At 45.1% G+C, this 22,518-nt stretch overlaps 1 protein-coding gene across 6 annotated transcripts in view; it reads left to right on the plus strand.

The window, feature by feature from the left end:
* PARP10 (poly(ADP-ribose) polymerase family member 10) overlaps positions 1 to 22,518 on the plus strand; it is a 447,966-nt gene that overhangs the window by 30,442 nt on the left and 395,006 nt on the right. For all 6 annotated transcript variants that reach the window (XM_085604387.1, XM_085604383.1, XM_085604388.1 and 3 more), the window contains exon 2: positions 22,128 to 22,308. In XM_085604387.1, coding sequence (XP_085460513.1) covers positions 22,131 to 22,308 — 178 coding nt within the window. In that variant the 5' untranslated portion in view covers positions 22,128 to 22,130. The remainder of the gene's footprint in view (positions 1 to 22,127; positions 22,309 to 22,518) is intronic.

Consider the following 22,518-nt stretch of genomic DNA (forward strand, 5'->3'; position numbering starts at 1 on the left):
AACACAAGCATGCATACAACATACATTTTTTAAAGCATTTTTTGCTTACCTCCACTGCCGTAGACGGGCTAATTCCATCTTATTGTACTTAATATTTATTACAATATTAGTAAATATAGTTTATTTATTCACGAACAATGTAATTAAAAAGTAACCGAAAATAAAGAGAGTAGAGCCCTGCTGCCCCTGTGTTCCTGGCACTGAATTTGACACATCTGAGGCCAGGGGTCACAAAGGCAGTGCTAGAGGTAGCAAAGGGCGAGACAGGGGTCGCAGCTGCGACTCCTGGAGCTCCCTAAATGACGTCCATGGCTAGAGCTGGGCTGAATTGATTTGCCTCAATTGATCACTATGGATGGTACATGGGCATTCCCCTAAACCCATCCATGGCTTTAGACACACAGTGCTATCTACTAACTTTTGTAGATCGGGCTATGCCTAAAAAAATAACACCTCTGAGGTTGGGCTAACAATGAGAAATGTTTTAATTTCTGCAAACCTTTCTGACTCTGACTGCACAGCACATATCCAAAGTGGGAAAACTGTAGAAGTTTATCGAGGTACAGCATTTTATACTGGAATGGTACCATTAGAGTAGAAAAATCTGCTAGACATGCAGGGGTTCGATCTCAAGGTCTCGGGTCCAAATCATGGCAAATTCACTCAGCTTTTCATCCTTTCTGAGGTTGAGAAAAGAAGTACTATTGAGTTGGGTAACCAATAGACGCCTGTTATTCATCGCCAAGATGGTCCTTTGTGGGTGAAAGTGCGCTTTACAAATACACGTTATGTTACGTTACTATGATGAACTGCCCCCACCTAACAATAAAAACGATAACAAAAAGCATTAGAACAGGCATGGAAACATTGACAGCATTGCATAAACAAAAAAACTGTAACACATTTTTGGTGTTAATTCGGCTTTTTATTAGGGTACTTCAGTTGTATATAATGTTTTCTAGGTTATATATGAGGTGACAAAAATGGTTGTAACACTTTTTTTTATTATATCTTATAACTTTTAAACATGCTACACAACATTCACAATGCTCTACAACACACTAAAAACGTTAACAAAGCAAATAGCTCTGTCTAAACACTTATACGGCCCCAAAGGCGAGACCTATTGGCTATGTCATTGCTTGATTTTCCTTGCATTGCTACTTGTTTACAGATTCCCAGTCAGTCTCCAGTGCTACGATGATCCAGGTTTTCCCTCCTCTATAATGCACAGCTTGGTGGGAGCAGCAAAATATATTTTTTCGCTTTGCTTTCTTTTGACTTTCTCAAAGCTACACCTCTGTTTTTTATACTACATGCAGTCTGGAAGGTTTTGTTTTTGGTGTTTTCATATTGCTGCTGTCCATTTCCTGGTGGTCTTCAGTATAATGTCTCTATTTTGATGGTTAAGGTTCCTGGCAATATTTGTTTAGGGAGGTGACCTGGGTTTTGGAGGCAGGATTTGGAGCCCTGTGAGCCCTTTCTGCTGAAAACAATTTGTGTCCTTTGGGCTTGAGTGTATTTAACACTCATTCCTCCACATTCCTCCACATTCCTCTGGCCCTCTGCTCTTCCTGGCACCCCAACATTTTTCTATTGTTCCTTCTTGATCTAGTTTCTGCATCTTCAATTTTCTGTGTATGATCTCCTTTTTGTTCTACAGCTACCATAAGGCATTCTACTGGGTGCGAAACAGATTAGAACAGAAGCGCTAATATCCCAAAGATAACAATCCCGATTTGGGGATATTAATAAAGCAATGTATACGGTATATATTATTTTCAATATAAATTTAGTACATGAGAAATCCTAAAATCCTATTACAAAGTAGTCACGCATTCCTGTGGTGAATACTTTTTATTTAAAATCTTAAGTCAGTCAGCCTAGCAAATGCATTTCGTCCATAAGGACTTCATCAGAATTCACCACATGATTTTGTGACTCCTTTGTAATATAACCTTTTGATGTCTTTTACTAAATTTATATTGAAAAGAATATACAGGGTATACATTGCTTTATTAATATCCCCAAATAGGGATTGTTATATTTAGGATATTAGCGCTTCTGTTCTAATCTGTTTAGTAATTTGCTTACTACGTGAGGCTTTAGCAGTGGGTTAACCAACAGTTGAGCGCTCGCACTTGTAATTTAATGATTATAGTCACCCATACTAGTGCGATCATCTGATTGCCCACACTACTTTGTTTCTGCTTTTGTTGGCATTCTGCAGGGTCTTGTTGACCTCCATTTGCACAGCAGTAATTGCTTGTTCACTACATGTGACTTTGACTCATTTTACAGAAATTTGCCCTCAATAGATAACTTCAGTTCTCACCAAGCCTTTTTGGACTCTAATATGGTTTTAGTGGTTGGGAGGTGGCTATATTTTTGTTTGGTACTTGGCACAGTGAATCTCTCAATTTTGTTTTGCAGGGCAGATTTTCCCTCCTTGTCACTGCCCATTAAGGGTGGGCGGGATGCTAAACCTCATGCAAGGTCCCTGCAGTCTGTCATTCCGTGTTGCGTGTAGGCCCCTGCCGGTTCCCCATCAGATGTTTTTCAAATTCACTAACAATCTAGTACTGTTGTTCCAGGTGAGGATTAAGGGACCAACTACCAAGGTATCTCACCCTGTAAAATGGACTAGGGGCTGTCCTATTGGCTTGTTTGTTTTCCCTTGTTTCTCTTCTCTCTAGTTAGTATCCTTAGGGCTCGGATGTGTCCCATTCAGTGCCCCCGCCATTACTATTATAGTAGTTACTCTGCCCCATTCTCTTACTGGACTAGGGTGGGGACTAAGGGGAAATGCCTACTAGTACATCAGAAGCCAGACGCTACCCAGGCCTTCCTCTCTCACCTTACTGCACAGTCCTGCTACCTCCTGTAGTCAAGCCTCGATCTCGCAACCCTTTCTTTTATTTCTTTCAACTGCATCATAGAGCAGGCATGTCTCAATGTATCTTAGCTTGGGTTCTCCTGATAGTGTCTGGTCAACGATGTTGGGAGTGACTGGTCCCCATTCCGTCCCTTTTCAACTTCAGCCAAGGTCTCCATCCTCTCTGTGGAGTAACTCACTCTTATGCTTGTTGCTGATTTCTCCATTGCTACCTACTCTGCCTCCTCTCCAGTGTAGGACCTGGGTCCACTAAGATTGTAGATCTTGTTGAGCCTGGCCCGGCACTCTCCTGACCATTTTTGGGATTGCACGCCTCCAAGTTTCTGGTCTGCCTTATTCCAAGCTGCCTTTCATTTTGCTGGCCAATGCACCTGTTTTTACAGTTTAAAAAGATAAAGTTTATTGGAAAAGGGAAAGGATGAAAAAGGGGAGTAAATAATGTAAAAATACATAGATGTTAACAAGGAGTACTTCAAATAATACATAAAAGAATGATCATACATCAATACATCAATATAACAAGGTAAATACTAATGTACTAAAAATCTGGTCAGGTAATAGAACCATGCATAAATTACAATGAAAACCATACTGAGAACAATAATGAACAAATGAGAATGTCATGGGGGTTTCAACACTTCTTGGATCGTAATTTGAGGTACAGAAAAAAGCCTAGCATGTCGATCTATGAAATCAGTAACTGGAGACCACATAAACAAGCGTTTGGGAGCCGAGGAAATTGGGAATACATAACCATTATCTAACCTGTGATTGACACACAGCATACCACCAAGTCTGAAAGGATAACTCATTTGTTTTTCCAATGTTTGGTGATTGTGAGATCGGGTCACTCCCCACGCCGCTCGGCTCCTCCTCAGTGCGCGTGTCCCCCTCCGCTGCCGTGGTGAGTCCGCCTCCGGCGTGCCCCCTGTACTGCTGCCTGCTCTGTGCTGACTGATTGTACTTATTGTTCACTCGGTGAGTGTCCGTCTGTTTTTGCTCCTTTGCCCCAATTGTGCTTGTTTTTCAGGTCTGTCTTGCGCTCCTTAGCGCTCCTGATATTTGTGCCCCTCGCTCCTTGCCTCCCTCGCTCCCCGCTTCCTGCCGCTGCCCCCCTGCGGCCCGCCCACTTTTCTTTCTGTTTCCCGCCGCTGCCTCCCTGCGGCCCCGCCCCTTCCTACGGTAGCCACCCATTGGCCGCCCCGCTCTCGCCTCCCAGCTGCTCCTCCCTCCCACTTAGCCTTTTATGGAGGACGCCGCGAGGCAGTGGGTGTGACTGACCTGCTCGCAGATCGGGTCACTCCCCACGCCGCTCTGCTCCTCCTCAGTGCGCGTGTCCCCCCTCCGCTGCCGTGGTGAGTCCGCCTCCGGCGTGCCCCCCTGTACTGCTGCCTGATCTGTGCTGACTGATTGTACTTATTGTTCACTCGGTGATTGTCCGTCTGTTTTTGCTCCTTTGCCCCAATTGTGCTTGTTTTTCAGGTCTGTCTTGCGCTCCTTAGCGCTCCTGATGTGTGCCCCTCGCTCCTTGCCTCCCTCGCTCCCCGCTGCTGCCCCCCTGCCCACTTTTCTTTCTGTTTCCCGCCGCTCCCTCCCTGCGGCCCCGCCCCCTTCCTACGGTAGCCACCCATTGTCCGCCCCGCTCCCCAGCTGCTCCTCCCTCCCACTTAGCCTTTTATGGAGGACGCCGCGCGGAAGCGCAGCGGACACGCTGCTGGCAAGCCTGTCTGCGCCCGGACCGCGCCCAGCGCCAGGATCCCTGGACCCCGCGCCCCTCGCAACGCCAGACTCCGGTACGACGCCAGCACCCTCAACGGCCTCAATACCGGCAGCAACAACCACTGCTTCCAGGCTGCCCCGAAACGCACACACGGACCCTTCTCGTGCCGCACCTGCAGCTTCTCCTGCGACAGAACCACCAAGCCCCCAAGGACCGGATCCAACCACCTCCGCTGCATACTCCTCAACACCCGCTCCGCACGCAAACACGCCGTCTAGCTCTGGGACCTACTCGACATAACAGCCCCGGACGTAGCATTCCTGACCGAGACCTGGTGGAACGACTCCTCGGCACCCGACATCGCCATATCCATCCCAGACGGATACAAGTTATCCCGCAGAGACCGCACCCACGGACTCGGAGGAGGAATAGCCATCGTCCACAAATCCACACTTCCGGTCCACACCCTCGCAGACGACCATCTCGACTCCGCCGAACACCTCCACTTCCAGATCCACACCGACCCCAACACCACCCTCAGAGGAACACTCTTCTACAGACCCCCTGGACCCCGAGCCCCGTTAAGCGACTCCATCGCCGACCTCGCCAGCACCCACGCACTCGCCTCCACAGACTACATCCTCCTAGGGGACCTGAACTACCACCTCGAGAAAAACGACGACTCCCAACTCCGCCACCCTGATCGAAAACCTCGCCAACCTCGGACTCCAACAACTCGTCACCGTACCCACCCACGCCGCCGGCCACACGCTCGACCCCATCTTCTCAACAAGCCCCCACGTCACCTTCAACCACACCACCGAGCTTCACTGGACCGACCACCGATGCATCCACTTCACATTCAAGAAGCCAACCACGCACCACCGCACCCAACAGCTGCCCTGCCGCTGCTTGGGCAAAGTCACCGTGGACCAGCTGACCTCCATCCTCGCCCTGAACCCTCCTGGCAACCCCGCTGACCCAGACACCGCCGCCCGGAAACTCAGACAATGGATCGAAGACTGCGCCAACACTCTCGCCCCGCTAAAGAAACCACCCATCAACCATCCCAGCAAAAAGGTCGCCTGGTTCGCTGAGGAACTCCGGACCTCCAAACACACATGTCGGAAGCTGGAAAAGACTTGGCTCCATGAGCGCACGCCGGTCAACCACACTGCCCTCAAGGACGCCACCCGCAGACATCACCAGCTCATCAGAACCAAAAGATCCTCCTTCACAACCCGCCTGGACAATAACGCACACGACTGCAGAGAACTCTTCAGCATCGTAAAGGAACTCTCGAATCCCAGCGCCAACACCAACGACATCCCACCCTCGCAAGAACTATGCGACTCATTGGCCACTTTCTTTCACCGCAAGATCATCGATATCCACGACAGCTTCAACGTTCCGACCACCCCGACCGTCCCTACCCCAAACAACACCAACCTACTGACCTCATGGGCCCACGTAAGCCACACCGAAACACGCAAGATCATGAACTCCATCCACTCGGGATCACCAGCAGACCCCTGCCCACACCACGTGTTCAATAAAGCAGACGCTACCATCGCACCCCAACTACGGAAAGTCATCAACATCTCCTTCAACTCAGCGACATTCCCGGAAAGCTGGAAACACGCCGAAATCAACGCCCTCCTCAAGAAGCCCAAGGCGGACCCCAAAGACCTCAAGAACTTCCGGCCCATCTCCCTGCTCCCCTTCCCGGCGAAGGTTATCGAGAAGATCGCCAACATACAGCTGACCCGCCAGCTTGAAGACAACAAGATCCTAGACCCATCGCAATCAGGCTTCAGACGGAACCACAGCACCGAAACAGCCCTCATCGCCGCCACAGACGACATCCGATGCCAACTAGACAACGGGGAAACCTCTGCCCTCATCCTCCTGGACCTGTCTGCCGCCTTCGACACGGTCTGCCACCGCACGCTAAGAGCGTGCCTCCAAGAAGCCGGAATCCGGGAGAAAGCCCTGGACTGGACATCCTCCTTCCTCACTGGCAGAACCCAGAGAGTCCGCCTCCCACCCTACAGAGCAGAAGCTACCGACCTCATCTGCGGCGTTCCCCAGGGCTCATCCCTCAGCCCGACGCTGTTCAACATCTACATGGCCCCCCTCGCACAAGTGGCCCGCCAACACGACCTGAACATCATCTCCTATGCCGACGACACCCAGCTCATCCTCTCCCTCACCAAGGACCCGCACACCGCCAAAACCAACCTCCACGAGGGTATGAAGGCCGTCGCCGAGTGGATGAGGAACAGCCGCCTGAAGCTGAACTCGGACAAGACAGAAGTCCTCATCCTCGGCCCATCTCCGTCTGCCTGGGACGATTCCTGGTGGCCGACTGCACTAGGAACAGCCCCGACACCCACGGACCACGCACGCAACTTGGGATTCATCCTTGACTCCTCCCTCTCCATGTCCAAGCAGGTCAACGCCGTCTCCTTCTCCTGCTTCAACACCCTCCGCAGGATCTACAAGTGGATCCCGACCGAAACCAGAAGAACGGTGACCCAAGCACTCGTCAGCAGCTGGCTGGACTACGGCAACGCACTCTACGCCGGAATCCCCACCAAACACCTACGACTACAACGCATCCAGAACGCCTCGGCCCGCCTGATCCTCGACCTTCCCCGCCGCAACCACATCACCGCTCACCTGAGAGACCTGCACTGGCTCCCCATCAAAAAGAGGATCACCTTCAAACTCCTCACCCACGCACACAGAGCGCTCCACAACTCTGGACCAGCGTACCTGAACAGTAGACTCCACTTCTACGCCCCCGCCCGCCAGCTCCGTTCGGCAAGCCTCGCCCTCGCCGCCGTTCCCCGAACCCAACGAAGCACCTTCGGAGGCAGATCCTTCTCCTTCCTCGCGGCCAAGACCTGGAACACCCTCCCAACCCACCTACGGCAGACCCAGGACCTGCTTGCCTTCAGGGGGCTCCTCAAGACCTGGCTCTTCGAGCGGGAGCAGCAGCCCCCCCCTTTAGCAACTTGAGACCCTCACAGGTATGTAGCGCACTCTATAAATTCTGTGATTGATTGAGAAAGTGGCTCTGTATATACTGTTCCCAAATAGGTACAGTGTGTACAGAGTCCACAGTCCCCAGAGGTTTGGCAGAGGCTAAAGTTAGATATAACCTTACTCTCTAAAGTGGTAGCTTGGTCGAGCAGTAAGGCAGTATCAGAGGACAGTGTAAAGCATTTGTTGTACACACTCAGTCAGCAAATGGTCTCACACACTCTAGAACTAAACTCTAGGCCAATGGTTTATATAAAAAATGTTTGTTTTATTTTAGAACCAACAATAGGTATTAAAATATACTTTCTGAGGATGAGATGCTTTAGGTAAATACCTTTGCAATATGCAGGTGACTTTTGTAAATACTGGTTACAGGTTGTTGCAATAGGCAACACCATTTCAAGCACAATAATGCATTGAACTCAATGGAAGTTTTAAGTTATTTGCAATAGATTACTTTCAGGATTACTTTTGTAACTCCAGGACTGGATCCTAGATTCAGTCCTGGGACAGTTCTTAGAAACAAGTGATTAAAGTTGACTTGGATACTGTTGTGATTTTTAGGCAATATTTTGCTATTTTAAAAGTCGACAGAAGAAATTTCATAGAAAAACAGTCAATGATTCCCTATGGGAGAAAATTCAAGTTGCAGGTATAGTATGTTCTCGTTACTTTTGTAATCCAGTACTGGGCTCCTAGACTCAGTACTGGGACCTCCATCTAAAACAGGTAAGTAATTACGTTTTCACAGTTGGTACGATTTTTAAAGAATATTTGTAGTTTGCAAAAATCGACTCTTGGAAGAAATTTCACAGAAAAACAGTTATGATTTCCTATGGAAGAAAATTGGGTTAATGGTAAGTACGGTTGTGAATATTTTTCAGGGTCAGTGCTGGTCACCAAGGTCCAGCACTGGGATCTCTGCTAATAGCAGTTGAGTATTTTCGTTTTCGTTACTCTGTTGATTTTAGGCGACTATTTATTTTAAGTTTTAGAAACTCCACACCTAAAAGAAACCAGTCAATGTTACCCTTTGGAGGAAAATTGGGTTATCAGCTTTTGGGTAAGTACTCGACTGGCAGAGTTAAGGTTCTGGGCACAGACTCGGGGGTCTCCCAGGGACAGGTAAGTACAGTTGTTACATCCTCAGCGGTGCAAGGGCAGCTGGGTGCAGAGTGAGTTAGGCCCAATGTTATCCTACGGGAGGCAGGGGGGCCTTGGTTGGTGGCTGCTGACTAGCAGGCCATGCGGCGGTGGGAGCTGGGCTCCTGGTCACTTGCTCAGGGCAAATGGGGAAGTAGATAGGTGTAGAGGTTACACTGCCAGGGCCACTCGGGCGGCTGGGTGCTTTTGAGCCTTTGGGCGCTCAATGGATTTCAAAGGGAAAGCTCCTGGTTGAACAAAGGCTGCAAGCTCTGGGACGAAGATTCTTCAGGTGCCACCACCACTTTGAGAGGCAAGTTGGAGGATAGGTAGGTACCCAGGAGTTGGGCACAGGGGGCCGCAGGGCGCCGGGGTGCCTTTTGGTGTCGGGAAATCTTACCCTCTGTTGATCACGGTTGGGGGGGGCGGGTCCCTGGTTCTGAGGCTGCAGGCGTCAGGAGCGTCTAGGTGAGTCCTTGGGGGCGAGATTCGGGGTCACAGTCGCCGGGGGGACGTCCTCGGGGTCTTTGTTCACTCCGGCACAGGCCAGGCTTGGCGGGTGCAGTGTGTGCAGGGTTCACGGTTCCGGGCTGATGCCAGGGGCTAGAAGCTGGTTTTGAGCAGAGCCTCTGCTCATGGGAGTCCCAGGTGCTTAGAGCCAAAAGGTAGCCAGGTCCTCCGGGGTTTGTGAGGTTGCTGGCCAGAAGAGGTGCCGGGATGTAGCAGGAGCAGGTTCGAGGGTCGACAGGCCTGTAGGGCTGGGGCCAAAGCAGTTGGGGTCTTCCTCTTCTTAGCAGCTGCACGGCAGGTCTTCTTTCTTCTTGCTCTTCTTAGTTTTTCGGAATCTGGAATCAAATGAAGGTAGGTTCAGGATGCCCCTAAATACTAGATTTAGGGGCGTTACAGGTAGGTAAAGGGCAGGGACCAATGGGTCCCTGCCCTGGGGTGGGTACACCCCCTATCCTGTCACTCTCCTGTGGGAGAGGGGCAGTAGCCTAGTCCTGATTGGGCAGGGCCTCCCATCTTCAAGTTGGCGAGCGCCTGGCGATGTGCTTAACCTCGCCTCCCCACCTGAGGGGTGGGGTTGGCAGGCTGGCACATCCCCTGTCCTTATTTGGGGTTTCCGGCCAGACTTCCTGCCAGAGTGGGGACAGCAAGTGGCCTGGGGAAGCTCACAGAGGCGCCATGCCTTTGAAGCGTCCCCCTGTCCATCTTGGGGGAGGAGACCTAGCACCTCGCCCAGGATGTGCATTGTTGCAGGCCCAGGAGAGCGGGGGCTCTCCTACCCAGGGGCCCAGCAACATGTCTGCTGTGTGGCAGCCTAGGCAGCCTCCCAGATTGAAGGTTAGGTTTTAGGGGGCATCTCTAAGATGCTCTCTGTGGTGCTTGGTACATTAAATCCCACACTAGCATCAGTGCGGGTTTAATGTGCTGAGAAGATTGATCGCAAACTTCTCAGTCTTCAGTGTTGCCATTATGGTGCTGTGGAGTTCGTGTTTGACGAGCTCCCAGCACCATATACTCTTAAATGGCAGCACTGCACTTACAGTGCCCAGGAATGGACCTGGGTACTGTAGGGGCACAGGGCTCATGCTCCTGTGCCCACACCACTGGCATAGGGCACCCAGCTAGAGGGGTGGCTGATGTATGCCAGGGCAGTGTAGGTGGTGGGCATGGCACACAGGGATGTGTGCCATGTCGACTTTGTTTTGTCTTGTACCCAGACACTCAGCCTGCAAGGGCAGTGTGTGTGTGTGTTAGGGTACAGGGCCTCTAAGGGTGGCACAATGAGTGCTGCAGCCCTTGGAGGCCTTCCATGGTCACAAGGCCCTGGGTACCTAGGGTACCATTAACCAGGGGCTGACATGTGGCCAGGGTTTGCCAATTTGCGTTTGAGGTTTTTAGGGAAGGAACATAGGCCCTGGGCACCTGATTGGCAGGAGTCCAGGGCACACTCAAAGTACATTCAGCAATTCAGCAAAAAGTGGGGGCATACCATGCAAGAAAGATAGCACTTTCTCACAGTGATTTGTTGAAAAGCTACCCTCAAGAGCAGATCCAAAATTTGTAAAGGTAAAGAACAGCTCAACCAATCTGCAGACAGAGAGCCTAAGAAAATATTAGTAAATGAAAAAGGAACCGTCAAAAGAAACATTTGAGTAATTTGATTCCACACCTTCTGCCAGTAATCTTGAACAAAAGCACATAAAAATAGTAAGCGATGCAAGTCCGAATTATTGGAGGAACATGACAGACATCCAGGAACTGCGCTTTGAACTTATGTAAAAGAGAGGGGGAGAGAAATAATCTTTTATAAATAGTATTTGTGTGGTATTAGCTGCTCTGGATGTTTTCCTTATTTTGAGCCAAATGAGATTCCAAAGTGATATAGGCTAATTGATCTGACGGTCACGCTCCCAATTCAATTCGGTTTTAGTTTTTTCTCAATGAGAGATTGGAGTATGTAGGTATTTATAAATTGCTGAGGCTTTGGGACCTGAACTTAAAAACGTGAAAACGTTAATTGAAGGATCTATCATCTGACCCAAGGGGGGGGATATATTTCTGAATAGCTGTGTTTAAAGTATGTTGTAAGAGAGTATATTTAGTAGAAAAAGATGCAGGGAAGTTACATAACCGTTTAGCTTGGGGGGAAGATAAAATCGTGTCATTTCGAAATACGTGATTTTGTGGATAGTATGGAATCCCTCCAACTTTTTCAAAAGGTGAGAGGCCATACCCACTCCCAGGGTCATTTACTTGACCCTGTTTTTACTAATGCCACTGATCTTCAGGTTGGAAATTCTACCCTGTTGCCTTGGACTGACCACTGCCTTATTCTTTTTTCCTGGACTCAACAGGCCAGTAGTAGACCAGTAACAACATCTACCAAAATGCTTCGGGCATGGTCACAACTCCCACTAGATCGCTGGGTATCAATACTTGAAGATACTAGACCTGCACTAGAGTCTAATCTGACCTCTGCAAGTCTCAATTTTGAAAACTGGTTGGATTTCCTCTCCAGATATAGTGCTCCCAAAGAAATACATCAAGGATAAAAGTGGAGCAAATAGAGCTTGGTATACCTCCAAACTGCGTAGACTTAAGCAGGCCTGTAAGCGATCTGAAAGAAAATGGAGAAAAGACTACTCCATTATTAATAAAGTGATCTATAGGGAGGACATCAAAAAGGTATAAGTAAGGAATTAAGCATGCTCAATCTCTTTACTATGAAAACCAAATATTGTCATCCCCCAATTCTTATCGGGAAATATTTTGCATAGTGAAATCTTATTAAAACCCCTCCCCTACCTACTTCGTGCGATATGTTATCTCGCTGTAATCAGCTAGCTACTTTTTTCTCCAATAAAATTCAAGATATTTATACTTCTTTTTACCAAACAGTTTTAATCAATGCTCCCTCAATCAACAACAAAGGATGCATTGATAACTTTATTTTAGCTGATTTTCCCCTCCTGGACCAACCCACCTTGCAAGGTATACTTGGCCAGTGAAATCAGGCTCCCCTAAAGATAGTCTCCCCCCCCCTCCCCTATCTTAAATCGAATTTTTGATACAGTTGTCACTGTTATCTTAGGTATGATTAATGCATCATTTCAGAAAGGCATAGTTCCCCTCTCCTGGAAGCAAGCAATGGTTAAAGCGTTGCTGAAAATAACAAACTTGGACCCTGAGGTATTGGGAAATTATCATCCTATTTCTCTGTTACCAGGGATCGGCAAAATTGTTGAAAAACATGCGAATAGTGTTCTGTCCAGGTTCCTGGAAAGCAATAATTGTCTTCACCTTCCCAGACGTTTTTAGACCCTTGCAGGGCACAGAAATTGCCCTTTTGACTGTAGTCGAGGCTACTAGAAAAATCTTAGACCACAGAGGCTGCGCTGCTATTATCCTTTTAGATCTTAGCGCAGCCTTCGATACAGTCAATCATCAGTTGCGTATCCAGAGGCTTAAAGATGCAGGAGTGACTAATTTGGCCTTTAAATGGATTCATTCATTCCTGGAGGACCGGTCATTTCAAGTGTTTCATGAAGACTGCATCTCTGATCCTCAGCCACTTCGATGTGGGGTTCCTCAGGGATCTTCCCTGTCCCCTACGCTTTTTAATGTGTATATGAGCCCCTTGGCAGGTGTCGTGGAACCTTTCGGCATTCAAATTGTTACTTATGCCGATGATACACAGCTGATTGTCTCTCTCAATCAGCTGAACAACTCTGCCTCGGACTTGGTCTTGTGTTTGGGAGAGATCTCAGCTTGGATGGAATGCTCTTTCCTGAAGTTGAATGGATCTAAAACAGAGTTGATGTTTTTGGGTAACTCTTCCGTACCTAACTTAATATCCTCCTGGCCAAATTGTTTTGGCCCTCCCCCACTCCCCAAAGATTATATTAAAAGCTTGGGGGTGTTTGGATCGTAACCTTGATTTTGGGGATCAAGCAATGAAGGTTGCTGGCAGCTGTTATGGATTGCTGAGGATGACACGGAAAATTATTCCTCTCCTCCCTTTTACTGCAAGGAAAGTGGTGGTCCAGTCCCTCATCCTATCCAGGCTCGACTATTCCAATGTTCTTTACCTAGGAGCACCTTGCTCCACGGTCAAGACATTGCAAATAGTACAGAATTGTGCGGCACGTCAACTTCTGAACATTCCCAACAGTCAGTCAGCACGGGCAGCTCTGGCCACCCTTCATTGGCTACCTATTCAGCAGAAAGTGCAGTTCAAGGCTCTCTGCATTTCACACAAGATATGGTCAGGTTCTGCTCCACCTATCATTTGTTCCCTCGCTTCTTTCTATCATCCTGCCAGAACCCTGCGTTCAGGCAATAAGTGGTTGGCAGCTGTTCCCAGAATTAGGAAAGTACGTGCAGCGGGTCGCATTTTTTCATATAATGTAGCTAGGTTATGGAACACCCTCCCCCAAGACATTCGGTGTGAAACTAACCATCTGGGCTTCCGGAAACGCTTAAACGTTTTTGTTTCCATAAACTGATACTTTTTCCATTAACTTTGGCCTCTAGCGCTGGGATGCCTTCGGTAACCACGCGCTTTACAAATATTTTACAATTACAACTAGTTGATGAACCCAGAGGAGACCTTTTTGTCTCCAAGATTTCCAATATATGGATCTATTATTGATCAATATACAATGATTATGCCAAATTGAGGAATTAAGAAGGGAGTCCATTTCAGAAGAGCCTTTTAATAAGAAAGGATCTAATTATTAAATGTGAGTTTGATAATGGGTGTAATTTTTGAGGTTTCTTGGAAAAAAGAAATTCTGAGGAGGAGAAGGGAGCAATAAAGGAATGTTCAAGTAATACCCAAAGAGGAAAGACCACCGAGGGGTTATTAAGCCAGTGAGAAGATTGTCGAAGAATAAAGGCTTTGTGATAAGAAGGAAAATCAGGGAAATTAACCCCACCTTCTGTTTTAGGACGTCTAAGTTTTGCTAATGACATTCAAGCCTTTTTCCTACCCCAAAGAAAGGAAGACAGCAGAGAGTTAATTTAAAAAAATATATATTTTCGAGGTATAGTGATAGGAATATTAGAAATAGTAAATAAGACACTAGGGAATAGCATCATTTTGATGGTATCTAACCTCCCCCACTAAGATATAAAGGATGCCATCTATCAATAAGGGAAGACATTTTTGAACAACAATTATCTAAATTAATGTAGATTGAAGAATGAATAGAAGGTGAAAAATAAGTTCCTAGGTATTTTATATGATGTTTATTCCCAAAAAAATTGGTTGATTTTAAAATAGTCTTTAAAGGTATATTTAGTTAGGGGTATAATTTCGCATTTATCGTTATTTAATTTGTAACCAGACACTGAAGAATAAGATTGTATTTCAGATAGAAATGCAGGTAATGAAGAAGAGGTATTAGAGACGAATACTAAAATGTCATCCACATAGGCTGCTAATTTAACATGCGAATCGCCAGAGATGAAACCTTGAAAATCCATATTTTGACGAAGTCTACACAAAAAGGGTTCTAAAGCTAAATTAAAAAGAAAAGGTGATAGCGGACAGCCTTGACGAACACCTCTGCCTAAGGTAATGTTTGAGGAGGTAAGGCCATTAACCAATATAGCAGCTTTAGGGTTTAAGTATAAAAGAGATATCAGCGAGATCATTTTAGGACCAAAGCCGAACCATTCGAGGGATGAGAAAATAAATGCCAGTTGACTCTGTCAAATGCTTTCTCTGCATCTAATGCAATAGCTGCCAAAGAATCAGATAAATGAGAAGATTTTGAAAGAATATAAAAAAACAAGCGAGTATTGTCCGTAAGAAAGCGACCCTTTACAAAACCTGATTGTTCTTTACCTAAAAGATCTGGAAGAAAAGATTCTAAATGTGAAGCCAGTGATTTAGAATTTTTTTTTTATAGTCCATTTTAACCAAGGAGATTGGTCTGTAGTTTTTGCAGAGACTGGGATCTTTATTGTCTTTAGGGATAAGACAGATGAGAGCTTCCAAGAAGGAACCTGAAGCAGAACCAGGCTGTGAAAAAAAAGTCAAACATTTATGTAGTTTAGGAAGGAGTTAGGAAAATGAAAAAAAAAACCTCAAAGGTGATTCCATCAGGACCTGGAGCTTTGTCCTTTTTAAGGGTAATTAGAAGTTCTTTCAGTGAAATATCCATTTCTAACAGTTGAAAATCGATATCATGACCATAGGTATTAATAATAGAAGAAAAATAACCAGAGATGGATGGATCTGTAGGGTATGTTTCAGGAGTATATAAAGAGTTATAAAACGTATGAAATTCCTGCAAAATCTCAGAATCTTTAAATCTAGGTGTCTGTTGAGCATCTAAAATTGAGTCAATAATGAATTTGTTTTTCTTTACTTTAAGATAGTTAGCCAATACTTTACCCAATTTGTTATTACCACCATAAAATTTCGCATTCTATTTTAACAAATAGAGGGAGGTGTTGTCAGTAGATACCTTATTAAATTTGAGTTTGGCAGCTACTAAAGCATTTAAAGAAGCCTTTGATTTAGATGTGTAATACTTGTTCAAGGAGTTTTATTTTAGCAAAAAGGTCTGTGGCGGTTTTTCGGGCGATATGGCGCTTTTTAGAAACACAATTAATAGTCACGTGCGGCTGCCTTAAAAGCATCCCAAATAGTAAAAAATGGAAGAGTATCAGATTCATTAAAAGAGAAATATTCATTGAAGAAAGAAATGAAAGAAGTAGTAAAGACAGGATCAAGTAGTAATTAATTATTAAAGCGCCATCGTCTGGGGCAGAATGTTTATGAAGAATGTCAAGAGAAACGGAAACTGGAACATGATCAGAAATTAGAATGGAACCGATATCAGAAGAAATTAAAGACAGAGATAGGGCATAAGAAACAAAAATATGATCAATATGGGACTGTGAATGGTGTACTGGAGAAAAGAAAGTGTACTCTCAAGGAGGTATTGCATAATCTCCAGGCGTCTACTAGGTGCCTATGTTGAAAGAGTGTAAAAAAGCTTTATGCGCTTTAGAAGGAGTAAAAGAGGAAGTGAAATTACGATCGATAAAAGGATCAACAGACTTATTACAATCTCCAGCTAAATTATCAAGAGGGAGTTGCATTAATTTCTCTAAAAGGTGGGACCAAAAAGAGCAATCTCAGATAGTCTGGCATTAACATTAAATAATGTAAGGGGGGTGTTTTTTACCACTAGTTCTGTAAGAAGCCAGCGACCTATATCAGTCTCTTGAGAGATAAGTTTAGCCTGAAGAGACTTGTGACAGAGGGTAGCAACGCCATTGCATCTGCCATCACCCGGGGAAAAGAAAACCTCTCCAACCCAGTCTCTCTTCAACTTCAGGGATTCAGATTCATTGAGATGAGTTTCTTGAATCATGGCTATATCAACATTCAATTTAGAAAGATGTGAAAGAACACGTTGTCTTTTATTAGGAGAGTGTAAACCCCGGACATTCCACGTAACAATATTCAATGTCATCTAAAAAACATTAAGAAGATAAATAGGATAAGACCAGATAAAACAATACATTTATCAAACAATAACCTTAATTGTAAGCGAGTGACACAAAGTATATCAACAGTTGAACAATATATTTAAACGAGTAATTACTTTTCAAATCAAAAAGTAAGAAACGGGTAAGAAGAATAATAGAAAGGAAAGAAAAAGAAAGTGAATCAGATTGTGAAACTGAATTGAGAATAAAAGAGAAGCGAAAGAATAGAATATAACAAGTGCAATTCAATGCATAAATAGGTCACAGGGAAAATGAATAATAAAAATGAGGGAAAGGAAAAACATAGTGGGTAGAACCACAGAAAGACAGAAGACATGAATAATATAAGTTTAAAAGAAGAAAAAGTGAACCGGTAAGATACTTGGCATCATACACAAAAGTACATATAAAAAATACTGAAGTAAGGACTATATGAAAAATTGAAAAGGAAGATTTACAAAGCACAAAAATATTAACGATCAAAATCAGATGAAAGAAAGAAACCGGACAGAGTGATAAAAGAGAAAAAAGTAGGAATAGAGATGCAAGAAGAAACGAGGTATGGAAAGAGGAGTAAAAGATTAGTTCATGAGAAAAAGGAATAAAAAAAAACAAGATATCTATGGCGAGTACCATAAAAAACAGTAGAGATTTAAAAAAAAAAAAACATACCTGCAGAAGGGTCAAAACACTGAAGGTGGGGGGGGGGGGGGGGGAGAAAGACCACATGGAACGATAACACGTCCAGACTCCATGGGGTAGGGGAGGGCGAGACATCGGGATGTAAACAACAAGTAAACATTGTCGATGAATAGATTGAAATAGAACCTGTAAAAAGAAAAGTAGTGATTAGTATCCGTGAACAAAATCCAACTGCGGATTGAAACTTGAAATAAGGGATAACAGTCAAAAATCTAAATTAGTGAATTAAGACAAATTACCTAAGTAATTCTTTGAAAAGAGAATTTTGTAGTTTGCATTAGGAACAATACATCCATTTAAAGAAATACAGAAATATAGAAAGCATAAGCGAATTCATTTAAAACGAGCATTAGAAGTGTCCATCTGATCTGGGCAATGCGCATTAAGGAAGCTTCGTAACTGGAGTGGGTCTTCATAGGTCTTTGTACTGTTATTATGAGTGACCTTAAACAAACATGGATGTAAAAGACCAAATCTAGCTCCAATGGAACGAAGTGCAGGCCTCATAGCAAGAAATTATTTTCGTCGATCTGCTGTCGGTTTAGCATAGTCCTGTAAAAAGAAGAGCTGGGTACCGGAGAAGAACACTCGCTTCATGAGCTTGACTGCCTGTAGAACCTTAAGAAGATCAGTGTATTCAAGAAAGTACAATATGCAACCTCTAGGTTTCTTCATGTTTGAAGCTGATGAACGTATTGGACCCAAACGATGAGCTCTTTGGATATTTAACATGGTACCGTCAGGCAAGTTAAGAACTGATGGCAGGAATTTTCAAAAGAAAGATGGGATCCGGGCCTTCTGAACCCTCTGCCAGACCATAAATACGAAGGTTGTTTCTTCGATTTCTGTTTTCCAAATTTTCAACTTGTTTTTGGAGATTTGTAACCTGTGATTGGAGAGCCATTGTCGTGGTGGCAGAGGAATTGAGCGTCGCAATGGATTGCGCAGCTATGGTGACTGTCTTCTAAGTTTTTCCAGCCATCTGTAAGGACCTGGATTTTAGAATTTGTTTCTTCTACAAATGGTCTCAAAGCTCGAATTTCCTCTAATAGAAGATCCATGGAAACAGAAGAAGATTGCTTCGGTGGAGATGGAGGGTTTATTTTCAAGCGTTTTGTTGTAGCCTTAGTACCTTCTGATGAAGCATGTGTCACAGCTGAGGCTGCCGGTTTAGGAGATGAACTTGGTGCTGGTTCCATTGCGGCGGAATAAGTACGGATTTCGGTCTGTATCAAAAGCTGGCGTTTAGATTTTGGTTTCACAGAAAAGTCTTTTTTCAGTCTGCCCATATAAGAAGATGAGAAGAGTAGCTGAAGTAATGCCGGTAAAAAAGCGCCAAAACCCACCAATCAGAAATGGATATTAAACTATCAGATAAAATGCGTTGGGATAATAGCGGGCTAGCATGACTCAAAGCAGTATCATTGGCCACATTCACATATTACAAGAGATAAAGCTATCTGTTAAAACAGACATTAGAATGTGACTGAAAAACCTGATAGAAATCCGATGCAAATCTGATTAATTCAAAATATGTATGAGGAAACAAAACCATAAAACATTATAGAGTGTTATCCAGTCATTAAAGCACATTGTAGAGAGACCAAAGCATTACCATTAAAGGGCAGAATCAGTTGCTTTGTGTCCATAAATGTATTTACGTGGTGCCGAGCATTGCACTCCAATCCACAAGCCAATAATGAATGACCCGTTGTAGGAGTAAGATGTGCAGTCCATTAATTAAACGCCATTACCAGGTGATTTGAAGCGGAGTATTATGCGCCTGAGGTAATCATGAAATGTTGAGAAATCACCTCGCATAACATTATTACGGAAGAGAAAACCATGCCAAAATTGTTAAGTCCTGTGAAGGGTAAGCAGTTTTACTTGAAGAGGCACTGTACACTCGGGATGAAGTTCGTCGCTTGAGGAGAAATACCCGAAGCAGGTCGCGCTTCACCAACTCCTCGCAGAAGGTGCACGCCGGCAAAATGGCGGCCGCTCGGGCGAAAACGAAGATAAGCGGAGACTCGCTTTGATGGTGCGCTGTAAAAGTGCCGAAAAGCGCGTCGCCTTATGCCCCACAGGTTCCGACAGGCATGCGTTCAATCTGGTATCGACATATCTCGTTTTGAGACAGATGCGCCTTCCGTCACCCTCACGGGAGCTACAAGGACGACGCCACCACCTATGGGCGCGAGCCACGCCCCCCAATGCACCTCTTTTTACAGGATAAGGAAGGTTTCCTTATTTCTTTGAGTCCGAATTTAGTAGCGTCGTCTTGTTACTGAAACTGTTTGTCATAAATATAATAATCAGTTTGACTAGAAACCCCCATTATTTCTCCTACTCTGTCATATTGTTTGAGTTTTCTACTAATGATCATTGGCAAAGAGAAGCGAAAAAGGAAAACCTTATTTAATCTGAACGAGCCTGGCTCTGGAGTAACTAACCATGTAAAAAATAATTCACGGTGAAAACATCCTTATAAATTCCAACACACTGATTGGAGACCGCGATAAATTCCATCTAGGATTATTTTGTGCAGTTCTGTAGTTTTTGTTGTATGACCTGAAAAAGGGTGGCCATCCTACTGCTGTAGTTTTCTATTTGTGACGGTCATCAGAATCCCATGTATTTGAGCATTTTTGCATCTGCGTATTCCAAGTTCTTCCTATTTGTCTTACTCCTGGCTCCTTCATTGGTTATGAGATTAATATTTGAGTGGAATCAGCCGATGATTATGTATTTTCTCCTGTCACATGTACCTCAAAACCAGAGTAGTTCCCATCCCAAGCGAAGGCCGACTGTGCAATCTATATGTAGCTGTGTGACGAAGCCTACACTTTGTTCCTTTCCGTGGGGTGCGGGATAGCAAACAGTCCTCAATCCACAGGCGCCACATCTGCAGTACCAACCTTCCTCGCCGGACTGAGATGCAGATTTTCCCTACACCTCTAGTCTGTACCATACACTACCGCCATCTTAAAATCACATTGATGGGAGCCCTCATTAACCGAGAAACGTAGTAAGCAGGCACTGCTTCTAGTTGAAAGTTGTAATTGAAAGCCATTGTGGTTCTTTTTTGTCACTCTGCTTTTTAAGATTGGCCGTACCGGTTCAATAGCACTTTTGAACCTGAATTTGTTGTGGTTGTTTTTTTTATTTGGGGGGGGGGGGGGAGGGGGGTCAGGGTAAATATCAGCTGTTGCGGCTTTTGTCAAGACAAGCCTAATACCAGTGCTGCTTCTGTGTGCATCTGTAGGCTACAACAAACAACAACTATCATTTACATACTGCAGCATCAGAGCTATACTGCACAATAAAAACCATACCCAATGGCAACAGTAAGTCTGCAGTTACCTTGCCATATCTGCAATGCACCATTACAATACTGCACCTACAGTGCAACTGCAACCAAACACATGAGACTGCACCCTGACCATATGTTAAAGCAAGCCCTGTGTAGAGCGGAAACTTCATGTTGACTAACACATTCGTTAAGTTGCAGCTTCAGCTTGGTATGTTGCTTGTTTATTGATGTGCTTCTATTTTTGATAGATATGGGAGTTGAACAGTAGATCAAATCTAGTTAAGTTGGAAGCTGGGTTTACAACTAGAAGTTTCCTCGGCAACAGTTTAACCACTAGAGTTTAACCACTCCCCAAAAGTGCAGTTAGTCTCTTCATGAAGCATGATGAAGGCAAACTCTGAAATGTAGTACTTTTCAGGCCATGTGTGTGGGTAGTACGGCCCCAGATGCTCTTAAGTAGGCACACATGCCCCACCCTTCCCTGTAGTCACAAGCAGCACGGGAGATTACAATGTTCTGTAGCGCTGCGCAGAGTTAGGAATTAGGACTCCTCACAGACTTTTTCTTTTAACAAAATATATAACGTGGCTATTAAAATCCAACAAGGTAAATCCTTTTTGTATGGTTTATTGTTAAACAGCACGGCAATGCATCTCTCCAGCTGCGGACCCCAGGCGCAACTGCAGCCTAGCTGGAACACACAACTGTCCTTCTAAATGGAACTTAGAATAAATAATAAAAGATAACCGAGCGCATGCAGCAAAGTGGTTAGCATGAGCTCAAGTAATTAAAGCAACACAACTCTAATATGTACAGAATGTAACAGTGGCTGATCGGCCATGAGACACATTGGAGACCGCACTAGTGATTTGAAATCCATACCAAATGCAGAGTTTGCCCTTCCTGATGTTTCCATCTATTCTCTAATTGGGCATTAAGAGGTGTGCATGTTTGTAGAGTGATAGCCGCCTCTTGTAGTAGCTTCAAAACTCCAGACCAGTTCACCTACTTCCAGTCCTGCTGATAAAATGTTAGTAGTTTGCCCTCAAAGAACTGAGGGTGCAGGGATGAACAAGACGCATAGGTGCCCAAACAAAGTACTTGCCTTTTGTCCCTTTGAAATGGTTCCAATGTCCTTGATGTGTTGACAATTTGCATTGAAAATGAGGAGAGCAATTGACTTGGAGTAAAGTTTTTACAAGGAGGCGTGGGTGATCTCTCCTGCCCACTCAGCTCGGTTGGAAACTCTTCTGGTGCTTTCTCCTAACTGATGGACTTTCCTTTTCCAGATAATGGCAGATGAAGCCGACCAAGACCCTGCCACGGTGTTGGTGGATGGACTAGTCGATAATATTGGCACAGACCTGCTACTGCTTTATTTTGAGAGTCGGCGTCGCTCTTCAGGGGGTCCTATAAAGTCCCACCGGCGCCACGGGACGAATGCATTGCTGACCTTTGAAAATCCAGAGGGTAAGTATAAATTGAGGCCAGACATTGGCTGTCCCTTACCATACTCGCCCCTTGAACACCTCCTCCAATATCGATCTATTCTGCCTGTGGTGTTTTGGTGAGAATCCATAAACTGTGGAAACTGGAGTTTCAAACAGTGATAGGAATGTGGTTTCTTGATTAAATAATTTGCAGCACACTGTTTCCACAGACTTGGAGAGCCAGTTGCTG

The sequence above is a fragment of the Triturus cristatus genome, chromosome 5_1 (genome assembly GCF_964204655.1).
Source record: "Triturus cristatus chromosome 5_1, aTriCri1.1, whole genome shotgun sequence".
Taxonomy (NCBI): Eukaryota; Metazoa; Chordata; class Amphibia; order Caudata; family Salamandridae; genus Triturus; species Triturus cristatus.